The 13,938-nt window shown below is 34.7% G+C and overlaps 1 protein-coding gene across 4 annotated transcripts; it reads right to left on the reverse strand.

The window, feature by feature from the left end:
• Positions 1 to 801: 801 nt before the first annotated feature.
• LOC130944440 (tetratricopeptide repeat protein SKI3) lies at positions 802 to 10,395 on the reverse strand. 4 transcript variants are annotated; one of them, XR_009072045.1, is made up of 24 exons: positions 10,187 to 10,395; positions 9,625 to 9,697; positions 9,455 to 9,529; positions 9,154 to 9,366; positions 8,920 to 9,042; positions 7,722 to 7,805; positions 7,592 to 7,642; positions 7,418 to 7,510; positions 7,143 to 7,283; positions 6,960 to 7,040; positions 6,564 to 6,811; positions 6,318 to 6,492; positions 6,016 to 6,131; positions 5,867 to 5,924; positions 5,544 to 5,609; positions 5,238 to 5,450; positions 5,107 to 5,158; positions 4,473 to 4,846; positions 4,275 to 4,369; positions 3,827 to 4,069; positions 2,947 to 3,590; positions 2,493 to 2,696; positions 1,790 to 2,038; positions 802 to 1,373 (listed from the first exon to the last, which is right to left on the reverse strand). XR_009072045.1 is itself a non-coding variant. In XM_057872768.1 (23 exons), the coding sequence occupies exons 2-23, from the start codon at positions 9,643 to 9,645 to the stop codon at positions 1,857 to 1,859; spliced, it is 3,549 nt and encodes a 1,182-aa protein (XP_057728751.1). In that variant the 5' UTR covers positions 9,646 to 9,697; positions 10,187 to 10,395; the 3' UTR covers positions 1,381 to 1,856. The 4 variants fall into 4 exon arrangements, 2 of the variants coding, with proteins under 2 accessions (XP_057728751.1, XP_057728749.1); XR_009072046.1 differs by having other exon boundaries at positions 803 to 1,305; XM_057872768.1 differs by lacking the exon at positions 802 to 1,373 and having other exon boundaries at positions 1,381 to 2,038; positions 6,318 to 6,489.
• Between the last annotated feature and the right edge of the window lie 3,543 nt (positions 10,396 to 13,938).

A 13,938-nucleotide genomic window follows, 5' to 3' on the forward strand; every position in this document is an offset into this window, starting at 1 on the left:
ATAATAATAAGATAAATATTGTTATTAAAAAATTGCAAAAAAACTTTTCATTGGTCCTTCATGCTTTTCACTAGTTGCAAAAAACTACTGCTATCACGTAAATCCTTCAATGACTAATATTAGTGCATTACACCAATTTAATTTCTGTGGATTTCACATTGAATTTAATGAAAAAGGAGAATAAATTAATTTATTTTTTTAAAAAAGAAAAAAGAATGAATATAAATAACACATGTTGCAAAAAGCTACTGCCACCACAGACACCTAAATTACATCAATTTTCTTTCTTATAGAAAATTAATTTATGTGAATTTCACATTGAATTAATGAAAAGAAAATGCATATAAATAACACAATTTATCCCCAATTTTTTTTTTGTTATCCTTTTCCCCTTTCTAGTTCCCCACTTACTGAATGTGGCATTGATAGCAATGATGAGTGCAGGTCTCAATCTCATGACTTAAAGCTATACGAGACTACCATGCCCAAAAAGTGCAAAGTGCACACTTGTTCTTCACCAAATCATACATCCATTGTACATAACATAATGCCAAGCTCAGCTGTACCATACAGTGTTGCCATTCACCGTTTCACGCGTAAATATATGGACTTGTTTGCCAACTCTCATGCTAAGAATACACTTTATTGTACACAGTTTATCCGTATAAAATCGTATATCTCTGTGTGATCATTTTTGTTATTATTTTTTTACCTAATAATTAAGACTATGTATCACTTCTGAGAAATATCGTGTACTTAATTTTGTAAATAATGTGTATTCATCATTACCTCCAAGAGATGTGTTTAACGTAGTGTATAAGATTAGATGAATATAAATAGCCACACATTTCACTTTCTTTTGTCAATAGAGGCTAACCTCCAAATATCCACCGGTCAAAAGCCAACAATAAATATTTAATCCTGTCGAAATTCACTTTTCAATGATTACAAAACTGACTACAAAATCTATTATACACATTGTCACCAATAATTGAACCCAGAACATACTATTTAAACACCTTGAAAACAATACCAATTGTACTAGATTTCTTGGTTACAACTTACAAGCAACACTCTCTACTTCATAAAGTGCTACTATCATCACACTCAAAACTCGAGCTAAACTCCGAAGTCTTCAGTGTAGTGTGTACTTTTTTCTAGGGTCAGAAAAGTCTTTAGAAAATTGACGATCTTTTTTGTAGAATGGATAATTTCCAAAACCGGCTGATGCATAGGCCATAGCGCCCATAGAGAAACACAAGACCTATAGATGGCCATCACACTTTGCTGGCTGGTTCGATTTCGCTGGATGAGAAAAGCTCAAAGGCCCATAGAGTTTATTGTTTTTAAGTCATCAACCCAATTTCGTTAGTCTAGCAATACAACATACTTTTAGCTCGTACTTTTAAAAATTATTAATCAGCTGCTATCCAAAAACAATAAATTTTGTTAGCCCTCTAACATTCCTCATGTTGAAATCCTAATCCTCAACCGAAATGACCGTATGTATAGTAAAAGAATTACTTTTTTTTATAGTAAAACATAATCTTCAGATGTATAACATGAACCCTAAATTTAATTTGGAGCTCTCTTTCGGCAGTTAATAAAAATAATAAACGAACACAATTACACAAAGTAAAAGCCATCATAAGTTAATTAAGAAAATCTTAAGGCCCAATGCAATCAATTTCCTCATTAGAATATAGCATGTAGAACCTATTTACAATATCCAAATAAATTAGGAAATATACAAACAGTACAAAATGGCCACCGGAAAAGTAATGCGTACCTAAACAGTGAAAGTGGCTATAGTTAAGAACTGAACTGGATGGTGAAATGACTTCAATTCTACATTTCTACTCCATAAGCTTCTGTAAGACCTTCCAATATCTCATGCAAGAAGGGTTCATGTGAATTGCCCGAATTACCCATCTCCAAGCACTATGAGAGGACTCTAATCTACCTGTGACGTTGGGTCCATCTTTTAACTGCCTTACAACCAAATGCATTTGAAAGTAGAGCTCTGCAGGCCTCATTACTGAGGAAAACCGTAGCAGAAATTAGATACTTCTATGAAAAATGTAGCGTTAAATTAATGTAGATGATATTGAGATTCTATTAATTGGCAAGGAATCAAGCATTATATACATCCTAACTCAACCTCTCAATATTAGTCATTTGTTCTATAACTGCCTTGTGATAGAAATACAAACACATTGGAAAACACAAACATGTTTGGAAAGAGACAAAAAAGTGTCTCTTGCACAAGGATAAAATTGTCGAATTTTTTGTCCACCCAAACCCAAAAGATAGAGAGTCTCACGTCACTATATTCTATTTTGAGACCCTTATCAAAATATAAGCAATTTGACCTATTTGAACAAGTTGAGCCAATCAGTGGTGCAAATTTTGGACGCAAGCAACCAAGTATTTATTTCTCCATAATTCAATCCTCAAAACTTTAGTTTTCACATAAAGCGCAGAAAGCAAACCTGATGGCCAGGAATACCATTCAAGGCGAATGCTTCTGTCCCATTTGTCTTTTGCACCGAGGCTTCCTTCTGCTTGAGCAACCAATAAGGAGGCAAGAGGCAAAGAGATTGGCAAAAGCTCATGAAATCTGTTAAGACTATCAACAGCCCATGATAGGAGCATCGAACCGCCATACTGCCTGGCAAGCTCCATGCAGATAGCACCTATAGAAAACCAAGATATCAGATGTTGTCATGGACATCAATTGAAAAGGTCCTCTTGAACCCACTTAGACCCCATTTGGTGCCAACCTCTAGGTCTGATATTCAAATTAAATTATTCAAGAAACTGCCTAGTGTTTTAATGATAACAACATACTATGTACAAAAGATGCTAAAAGCTTTTTTTTTTTTTAGATAAAAAAAGGAATTAAAAAAGAAAAGTGACACGCCCCAAGAAATAACAAAGACGTACCATGACATAGAAAAAGGCAGCTTTCAAAACCTGCCATTGAACAAGCCTCTCGCATGAGCTCTTCGGCTGAGATTAAATCCTTCTGATGAAAGGAAATCAAACCCCTCACCAGGTTATACACAGCTATCCACATATTCCATGAATTTGCACCCTTTTTAAGGCATTCTTCAAAGTTCGAATCAATGACATTTGAATCAATTTGCAATTGATAATGGCATTCCATAAGTTTGAGAGACATCCAACCAATATGGCAATCTGTCCTCAACTCCAAGCATCGAATATACTCTTTCTTACAATTCAAAAGATCACCTTTTATGGCATATACACGGCACAATAGTAGGTGGGCAAAGAACAAATAATTATCAGGAAGCACGAGTACAGAGGCCTTTTGGGCATGGGAGATAGAGGTGATGTGATTCCCGCATTGTAAACTGATCTCAGAAGCACAAAGTAGAAGTTGAAATTGTCTATATTCATAGCACATTTCTTTCTTTCCACAAAATTCATTTGAAAGAGCAACACATATTAGACGATTTAGAATAACACACAGCTGATGAGGAAATCTCTCTTCACGTGCCCTCTGGAAATAGGTAAGAATAAGCAAGTACCGAGCATCATGATTCCATGGTTTCTGATGAAAGTATCTGCAAGTTTGGAGGCATAAGAAGATTACTCCTTTTTACAATTTACAATACAAATAACTATGTGGTTATTTTGAACACCAAAATGGTGGTGATTTAAGATTTTTCCCAAGAATGGAAAAGTTAGAAGTGCTTGTACTCAAATTTGATTCAAAACTATTTTAAAACTCGAAAACATGATAGGACCAGAGTTTCGGGAATATACGAGGCATAAAGCAAAAGAAAAATAAAGTTACTACCTCTGCAGGTATCGGATTGCTGCAGGACCTCTAGAACACTGATTTGTACAAGTTTGAAAAGTAGACTTTGGGTTGCTGTTCCCATTGGCATAGCAGGCAACTACTGCAGCACCATGAATATCAGAAGCTGATTTTAAACCTTCTTTATCAGAAAGGTCAAGATGGTCCAGTTTACAACACCTTGTAGCCAGATGGCAACTGTTCGACTCTTTACCAGATAGTGAGAGATAGCCAACAAGGTTCCTTTCCCATAGAAATGTTCAACAAAAGAATTCAGCAAGCCTCAGAAAGAGCTAGCAAAAATGGCAAAGAACTATAAACAAGACTCATTAGATTATAAATTGTCCATCTAACAAATTGAGCACAACTACAGGGACAACTATTAACACTGAGTAACCTAACAGATCAAAATAATGTTAGGCAACGTCCTGTAATAAAAAATGACTACCTTATCAAACTACAGTTAGGGAACATGTGCAGAATCCTTCTGAGGTAGGCAATTCCACTCTGAACTGCAAGGAAGCCATCATGCCCATTTTTCACCTGTCAAAACCATACCAAACCATTGTCCCTTTCATCTTTATGCAGCAAATTGATTTGGGAATGGGGGTTGAGGAAAGAGGGAAGTCTGAGGGTAGGAAGATACCAGTTTACCAAGTGCTATTAGAAAGTGCACCCTGTCAATTTCATCATGATCGTTGAGAAAATATAGGTTCCTTGAGACAAGAAATCCAAGACGATTGTGTCCATCAAGAGCATCGATAGCAGACATAACAAAATTAACTTTTGAACTTTGAATAAGCTCCTTTGGCATTTTCATAATGTTGGTTATGACTGCATCTAGTCCACTGATGTAGTATAATAATCTAAAAATGAAACTAACGGAGATTTCCATGGCTGTCTTTTCCATAGAAGAAACACTTGCTGCAAGACTTCTGACTATTGAGAGTGCTAAATCATTTTTACCAAGTTGCCACAACGAGATTGCATATACTTGAAAAACTTCGAAGTCAAGCATTCCTTAAACAAGATAAAATGCAACAGTGTAAACAGAAAAGAAAAATTGAAATATCTTTCCAAGCAAGACCAGTCACAACAGGAAAAATGCCTTTACATGAGGCAATTCACATGAGTTTTATAAACAGAAGGAAGTTTAGATAACTTATAGCAAACAAGAATCAGTTAATATTCAAGCACAATAATAAATTCTTTATACTTTAAAATTTAAAAAAAAATTGAAGAACTCTAAAAAGAGATCAATTGTGAAATACGAAGTGAACCTTCTTTCCTCAAATTTTCACATTCCTGTATAGCATCAACAGCATTCCCAGCCTGTATCAAATAGTATGAGTTAGCAAACATCGCAACATTATTTGGAAAAGATAATACTGGAGATCTGTAGTGTAGGTACCTTACAAAGTGATCTCGCCAAATTAATTGATACATCTTTTATCTGTGAGTTTTGATTATCTAACGAGGCAATGCTAATGGCATGGAGGGCTATCCTGTAAGAAATAGCAGCAGAACTGTAATCTTTTCGAGACTCACAAACCAGACCATGTAAATTATGTGATTCAGGATAGTGAGGAGAACGCTGCACAGCTTGCTGAATAGCTCCAAAAACCTGCAACAATTACATTCATCATTTACATGAACAAATCACAGAAAAAAAATGAGTGATCACCATAGAAAACTGCCCATCTACCATATATCTAACCTGTGTAGATGAAAGATGGCCACTCAGCATAGCAAGCTTAGTGAGACCAATTTGGAATTCAGCTAACTGCAAAATAATAATAACCATCATTTTAAAGAAAATAATAAGAAATTAAACACAACAAAGAAATTTTTTTGACTAGATTAATGTCCAATAAACTGCAAAACAAGTATTGACAGGAGCTCCCCCCCCCCCCCCCCCAAGCGGGGGTATGTAAGACCAGATACCAAAATGATGAAAATAAACACCGAATCGCAACAGTGACCAAGTATAAACTAAAATCCCAACACACTCAATGTTAATGGCAGAGATTAGTAAATTACAGGCATCATCTGCACTGCTTGGGAACAGCTCTCAAACGCCTCATCGGGAGCAGACTCCCTACATTAGAAAGGAGCATATAGCTTAGAAAGCCAGTAAATTAATAGACATAGGTAAAACTACCATTTACAGCTAAATGAAAATATTTTACCTCACACAACAATCAGCTGACATGCTTGCCCATGGCAAAGCAAGGCTAGGATCAATACTTCTAGCACGATCAAACATTTGCCGTGCCAATTTCTTTTTGCTCATTTTACTATAAAGCTGCCAAAAAAAAAAGTAGAAGTAAATTATGGACTAGCTGAACTATTTGCACACAGAACTTGATGATATGCTGGGGATAGCATTTGATATTCAACACACTGTATTCCAAAAAAAAATAGTAAATGCATACAGTGAACAGTTACCACACTGGACTATCTCTTATTAGTAAATGACAGATGAGAGTACCTTCCCAAGATATCCCCAAGCAACAGCTAGAGATACATTCAACTGCAATCCTCTGATTAGAGCATGTTGATTTAGTGCATTTTGATCAGACAAACATCCCAATGTCACCCAAAACTCATAATTGTCACCTTCAAGCAGCAAAGCTCCCACACACATTTTCTCTGGCAGCTGCCTACTAAAACAATAAAGTTGAGAGGAGTAGAACAATAAAAAATACTGTATAAGTAATCATACTAAATAGATTACCATGCATCTAAGTCTCGTTCATAATCCTTGTCCAATGAGGTAATAAGATCTGAAGTTACAGCAATATCTGCATAAATGTTTGCTTGCCATGGACACAAGTGCAAGGCTCGTTGATACGAAAACCTAGCAAGTCTTGCCGCCGAAAGACAGGTTCTCCTCCAAGAAATGATGGAAGCACTGAAAGCTTCCTTATTAGCTTCCAATTCTTGGACCTCCTCAATCCAAGGATAACATCTTGCATATGCAAGCTACCACAAACCAAAAATAGAACATCATTGAATAATAATATTACCAGAGAAGAAGATCCACGTCCATGCCATGACACCAACATATGCCTGAAAATATAAAATCTTGAAAACAAAGAAATCCTTTTAATACTAACAAAACAAATGATACCTGAACATCAGCATATAGTTTCCAAATACATGAGACATTCCTAACAGAATAAGCACTTGCTCTTGCAACCTCAGATGCTTCCTGCAGTCAATTCAACGGTTACTAAAAGTTGTTGAAATGGAAGATTTTATTTGAACTTAAAAACGAATGCCACAGCATCCAAACAATTTCTATAAAACAAACCTCTAATAAAGAAGCCCCCCACTTAAATGCTCCCAGGTTCATGCAATCTTTTGCTAAACAAAGCAGCCCCAAAGCAAGCCCATATTGTGCAGGCACACATTGTGATGAAATCTCCAAAGCTTGTCGAAATTGTTCAACTCCCTTTCATGTAGAAAAACCCAAAGACAATTTCACAAACAGTTATAGAATATAAACAATTGGATGTGGTCGAACAGCTTCCAAAAATTCATGAAAGGATTTGCAAGAAAATAGAATTCATTATTATCGAAGAGTACCTTCCTAAATGAACCAAGTGTCAATGAGATATTTCCGCTTTCAACCAAAGCAAAGACCATCTTATCATCTAACTCGATGGCACGGCCATAAGACTGATGGAGAATTCAAAAGTAAGTTGGTGGTTGAGGAATTAATCATCCAGAAGATTTAAGAGGAACCCAAACAGAAGGTACCTTTATGGCTGCAGTATACCTGCCCAATCGCTGATAAGCAAGGCCCAAAGCCTGAAAAAGTTTTAGATACCTATTAAGGAAAGAACAATGAAAATGGTAGTCCAAAAGAAGAGAAGGGAAGTGAAATTACTTCCCACAGTTCAGCACATGTAGGATAGCCTCGTATGGCATGTTGAAGATTCTGAACAGCTTCGGACCATTTCTTCTGATGAACCTGTTAAATTATGAAAAAATATTCATAATGGCAGGTGTCAAGACTTGAAGAAATTTCAATATTAAACTAGACGATCCAGATTGAAATGAAATTGCAGAATGTAGTCTATACTCTCTACTTCAGCTTAAGCTCTCTGATGTATTAAATGTTCTTATACATAGAAGGAAAAAAACATTAAGATGGAGAGAAGAATAATAAAAGGAAAGATGGGAGGATAAGACGTGGCATATAGTGCACATTGTCACAGATTTCGAGTCTTTTCCTATTCTCAAAACCAGCAAACCTAGTCAAGAAAAACTAATCTGAAATTGCAAGACACACCCAATACTGACTAAAGATGCCAAATATAGTTTTCCATTTTAGAACAATAAAACAAAAGCCATAAGACAATGAAAAACAGATGTGATAATTTGCTCCACACATAACATAACCTTAGGTGGCCTTCGAAACTGCAAAGTGCCATAAGTAATTCGGTTGAGCACAGTTGCCAAATAAGGGATTTGACTTTAGAAGGAGTTTCAAACTTCTACATAGGCTTATCGATATTTAATGTGGCAAATGTTAATGAAGGAGGATGTTTGGATGGGTACAGTATGCAATAGAGCACTAGAGTAATAGGGGAAGAAAATGTACTATTTCCTCAAGAAATGAAGTTCAAGGAGCTAGAATGAATAACATGGGCTGCAGAAATAGTGTCCTAACTCCTAACCATTCTTGTCCAAGCCATATTTAATCTTGACAATGTGATGGCACGATAAATGAAGCTCTACAGAAAATCACCGCAAGCCATGTTCTTAGACACAAGATTTCTGAGACCCAAGCATTCTTACTGTTCAGCCAACAACAAACTTCCCAACCCATGATATGATCCTAGTCTCTATCCAATCGCCAAACCATGAATACAGAGAATTTTCTTTCATTTTCTATCACTACACTATGTCCTTTGCAAAACTCTCAATCGTAGTTTAACTAGGAAAATGTAACAATGTTTCAGCACAATGACAGGGTTTAAGTGTGATCCATAAGGGTGTAATGAATGCAAGAATATATAGAAGAGTGATTCTGCCTTGATAAACAATACATTAGAAGAGCAAACAAAATCGAGAGAGCAAACCTGCAGGAAACCCAATCTACGGAATGCCCAAAAGGCCCTTGGTGACTTTTCAGAAGCTTCACGACATACTGCTGCCTCCAAACTATCCTTTCCTCCTTGGTATAGTAAATTGCAAAGAGCTTCCTGAAGCAAAAAACGAAATTACAAAATGCCGTCATTGTTATGCCATTCAAAAGCTAAATTATTACTTTCAGTATCGCTAAAAAGGAACACATGAGGAACTACTAAGCTTACCCCAGAATCAGAATCATCAGGATTGAGAGCAACAGCTCGCTGATAACACTTAAGGGCTCTCTGAGTATCAATGGAAATGCGGCCATAATAATGACCAAGATATTTGAAAGGTTCTCCATTCTTGGGGTTCAATTTGGCTGATTCAATGAAATGTTCAGCCGCTTTTTCTGTGGATCCATTCGCTTCTCCTCCTTTTTCCCATAAGAATAAGCCCTAAATCATCGCATCACATATTTATGAATGACTTGAAAATGAACAAATGAATAATAGGTAGGGTGGGAAATCAAGAAAGAATGCATACAATATCAAAATGCAGCGACGCATCGTCTGGGAAATCCTGCAAGCGTCTGAAGAGATGTTCTACACCTTGTTCCTCCTATGGGAAGATAAGGAAAATGGTCAAAAAAATGAATAAACAGGGACAAAGAGATTAATGAAAGAATCACAGAAACAGAAAAGCAAGGAACCCACATTATGTGTTTGAGATTCCATAGGAGCTTGCCAGAAGACTCGAAAATTGTCACTTGGTTTGGTTTGTCAATATCTGGTTCACCAACAATGTCCTCATGTCTTGAATTAGAAATTAAGACTCTAAAACATATTGAACCAGCAAAAACTATAATGTTTTAAGGGGTTTTCCTTCTACTGTTGAATGATTTCCCCCCATTTCATTGTTTGAATTTGAATAGCAGCACTTCACTCAAGTCCAATCATTTCATTTTTTTTCCTTATTTACTTAAAAACAAACAAATCCTAGACTAAAACTTCAATTCTGAACAATTCAATTCATCTTATAAAACCAGCAAAAATAAAATAGCCTTTTTTTTCCAAGCAATTATTTTGCACAGACCAAACCAAAAATTTAGCAGGCATGGCAACAGAAATTACTAAATGAATGTACTCGAAAAGCTTTAAGAAAGCCATGTTACTCGAAAGTACGCTCAGAATGAGAGCCTTCTCTTTTCTTTTTCTTTTTTTCCTTTAATTTTTTTTTCTTACAGAAGCAGAAGAGAGGGACAAAGCTCTTAGTTACCAGTATTCAGGGGAAAGATGAGACGTTGTCTAGTTACCACAACTAGAGCTGAGCCCGTGGCGATGGTCGACGGCGATATGGTGGCCGTTGGCCGGTGATATTGCAGTTATGGAAGCTGAGGTGGTGGCAGAACCGCAGAAGGTGTTTGTTACAGCTGAACCCTAACACGGATTTTTTTTTATATAAATAAAATAAATATTTTATAGAACAGTATACGTAATAACAAATGGGAAAGTTTTTTAAATATTAATAGCGAATGGTGAAAAATAATAAATTAGGATGATTTTTTAATATTTTGTTAATAAATAATAAATTAATAATAAAAAATATTGACTACAAATAATAAATTTTATTGATTTTTAAATATTTTTTAATAAATAAATTTAGAGAAAAGATAAATTAATTTTTAATCTTTTGGTGTTGAGAATTTAAAAATATACTTAAATTTCTAACTTTTTCAAAATTTAGACATATTGATTCTTATTTTTATTTGTCGTATTTTAAAAATTTTCTTTCGTGTACATCATATCAAATTATCAACCAGATCATTATAACAGGAGTCACATTTAATTTTTTTATTGAATCACATATTCAATCATCCAAAAATCAAAAATTTATTTATTTTTTTTATAAATTTAAGTATTTAAAATCTAATACTTTATATAAAAAAAGATTGAAATATATCTAAAATACAAATGCTATCATGAAAATGAAAATTTTTTTTTTGTTAATCAAAATTAATCTCTTAAAGTTTACTAAATCAAATTGTTCTTTTAAATTTATCAAAATCAATTAGTTTTCAAATTACTCTACGTAAAAACAAAGAATTTAGATCATCTAAAATAAAAATAATAATAATAAAATAATAAGATAAATGATTAATCATTATTAATTTTGTAATTTTTATAAAATGTGAGTTCTATTATTTTAGTTTAAAAATGATTAATTTTTTATTTTATTATTTTAATAACTTTTTCACTTTAAAGAATTTTGATCTAAAAACAAATATATGAGTAATTATAATTACATCAAATTTATAATTAAATTTTTATACTTAAAAAACTTTTAATTAAATTTTTATATTATTTTTAATTTTATAATTAATTTTTTTTATAAAAAATATTAAAATTAATAGAATTTTTTTATAAATTAAAAGTATTCATAATTAAAGATTTAATTAGATTTTTTATTACATATTTTTTTAAAAAAATATTCTATTAACTTTAATTAATTTTACATGATAAAAATTAAATTACAAAATTAAAAATGATATAGAAGCTTAATTGAAAGCTTTTTTAAGTATAAGAATTTAATAATAAATTTATCAAAAATATAAATACTAATAACAGAATTATTAAATCTTTTTTAAATAAACAGGAGAATTCTTATCATGTACCACATGTAACATATGTATGATGCTCCATCCTATGTGTCATCTTTTTGTTGCCTATACAACAAATTTCTTCGAGAGGGGAAGAGGTATCTCTCTTTAACCATTCTCCAAGGAAGCGAAAGGCCAACAACAATATTTCATTTTTTTTTTAGATAATAGGTTATATTTCATTAATTATTAAAAAATAAAATACAAAAATGTCTAAAAGCAGGACAGCATAATAAAAGGTGGGAATTTCCCAAAAACACTACACTGAAGATATTTATCCAACGGTGCGTGGTCGAAAAACGAAGAAAAATCTTAAAGAAGAAATAATGATAAATCAAATTGAATGCACCTAAGAGTTTGTCTCATGGAGATGACGACCTAAACTGGGAGTTCTTTGGATTTCACGGAGCAATTTGACAGAGCTTGCTAGAATGGCAGACGGCATAGAAGTAGAACCTTCAAAAATCAACTGGTTGCGAGCTTTCCAGCAGTTCCAGCAAATGATGGCAAGCAATTGAGGATTACGGTCAGCATTCTTCAACGGGTTAAGTATCTCTGTTGATGCAGTCCACCATGTCCAAAAGTCGTTAGAACTCTGAGGGGGAAGACAGTCACGAAGATAACTCTGAGACCATACGTCTTTAATTCTAGAGCAATCGATCAAACAATGAGTGACTGTTTCCGTTGCTTCATGACAGCAAGGGCATATTGGTGATATAGATGGGATGCGGTGATGAATCTGAGCAAGCACCGGAAGTCGGCCATGGAGAACTTTCCAAATAAATAGCTTAATTTTGTGAGGCAAGTTCAACTTCCATAGATCAATCCACGGCTTTTTCTGTTGCATATAATTAGGACAAAGCTCCAGAGGCGGATGGTAAAATAAATAGCCAATTCTGTAACCTGAAGCTGTATCATATTGCTTGGATTTGTTCAAATCCCATTGCAATTTGTCCCTACTCTGCTGAATTTTAACTAACAAAATCCTGTTTGCAACGTCTTGGGAAAATAGTTCTTGAATGAGATTCTGATTCCAATTTCTATCTTCAGTAATTAGATCTTTAACTCTTGGAAATAACTCTTGGAAACAACTCAAAAATAGCCTGTCTATTTGGCATGTCAGAAATCATTAAAGGATACGGAGGAGGCAGCCAAGGATCCTCAAAGGTTCGGATATCCTCACCAGTACCCACAGCCCAATTAAGACATTTTTCAACAATCTTTCGGCCTTCCAGTATGCTCCTCCATCCCCAAGAAGGTAAGACTCCAATTTCTACCGTTATAGCATTACCATTGCTAAAGTATTTACCTCTTAAGATTTTGGATAATAAGGAAGTAGGCTGTGTTACAAGTCGCCAAAACTGTTTGCCTAAAAGCGCCAGATTTTGGATTCTGAGATCTTTAAATCCAATGCCTCCTTCTTTTCGTGGGCGAGTCATAGTGTCCCAGCTAATCCAAGCCATCCTCCTTTCAGAACCTTTTTGTCCCCACCAGAACTGAGAAAGTAGAGAGTGAATTTCCGAAATTAAACCATCAGGCAACTTGAAGCAAGACAATGTATAAATAGGAATAGCTTCTCCCACTGCCTTAAGCAATATGTGTCTACCACCTGACGAAAGAAGATTGCGCTTCTACCCTTGGATTCTTTTCCGAACCTTTTCTTTGATCATACTAAAAGAAGCCTTTTTCGATTTAGAGACTGTAGAAGGCAAACCAAGGTATTTATCCTGAGCCCCAATATGATTAATATTCATAGAGTTAGCCAGTAGTGTACGAGTAGTGGACGGAGTGTTGTGGCTAAAGAATACAGCAGATTTATTAAGATTTACCCTCTGGCCACTAATGCTTTCATAAGAATTCAATAAATGCAGGATATTTGAACATGCTTCAGGATTAGCCTTACAGAATAAAATGGAATCATCAGCAAACAGGAGGTGGTTGACCTTGGGACATCGCCTATGTATCTGAAGACCCTAAATTAGTCTATTTTGTTCTGCCTTGTGTAGCAAGAAGGAGAGACCTTCTGCACAAAAAAGAAAAAGATAGGGGGATAGAGGATCTCCTTGTCGAATACCTCTATTTGGTTTGAAGAAACCATAAGGTTGTCCTTCCACAATAACGGAATAAGAAACATTTGTCACTAATTCTCGAATCCACATGATCCATCGAGAGTCAAAACCAAACTTCTCCAATATAAACCAAAGAAAGTGCCATTCCACCCTATCATATGCCTTACTCATATCTAATTTTAGCGCCATTTCATTTTCGAGACCCCTTTTTTTGTTCTTCAAGTAATGCATACACTCGTGAGCAATTAGGATATTATCAGAGATTAATCTGCCTTTAATAAAAGCACTCTGCGTAGGGCTAA

Source organism: Arachis stenosperma, chromosome 8 (genome assembly GCF_014773155.1).
Source record: "Arachis stenosperma cultivar V10309 chromosome 8, arast.V10309.gnm1.PFL2, whole genome shotgun sequence".
Classification (NCBI taxonomy): domain Eukaryota; kingdom Viridiplantae; phylum Streptophyta; class Magnoliopsida; order Fabales; family Fabaceae; genus Arachis; species Arachis stenosperma.

Coding starts and splice junctions, on each gene's coding strand:
- LOC130944440 (XM_057872766.1), bottom strand. CDS start 9,645: ATGGAATCTCAAACACATAAT. Junction 6,132..6,317: donor CTTGGGGATATCTTGGGAAG/GTACTCTCATCT, acceptor TTTTTTTGGCAG/CTTTATAGTAAAATGAGCAA. Junction 5,925..6,015: donor TCAGCTGATTGTTGTGTGAG/GTAAAATATTTT, acceptor TTTCTAATGTAG/GGAGTCTGCTCCCGATGAGG.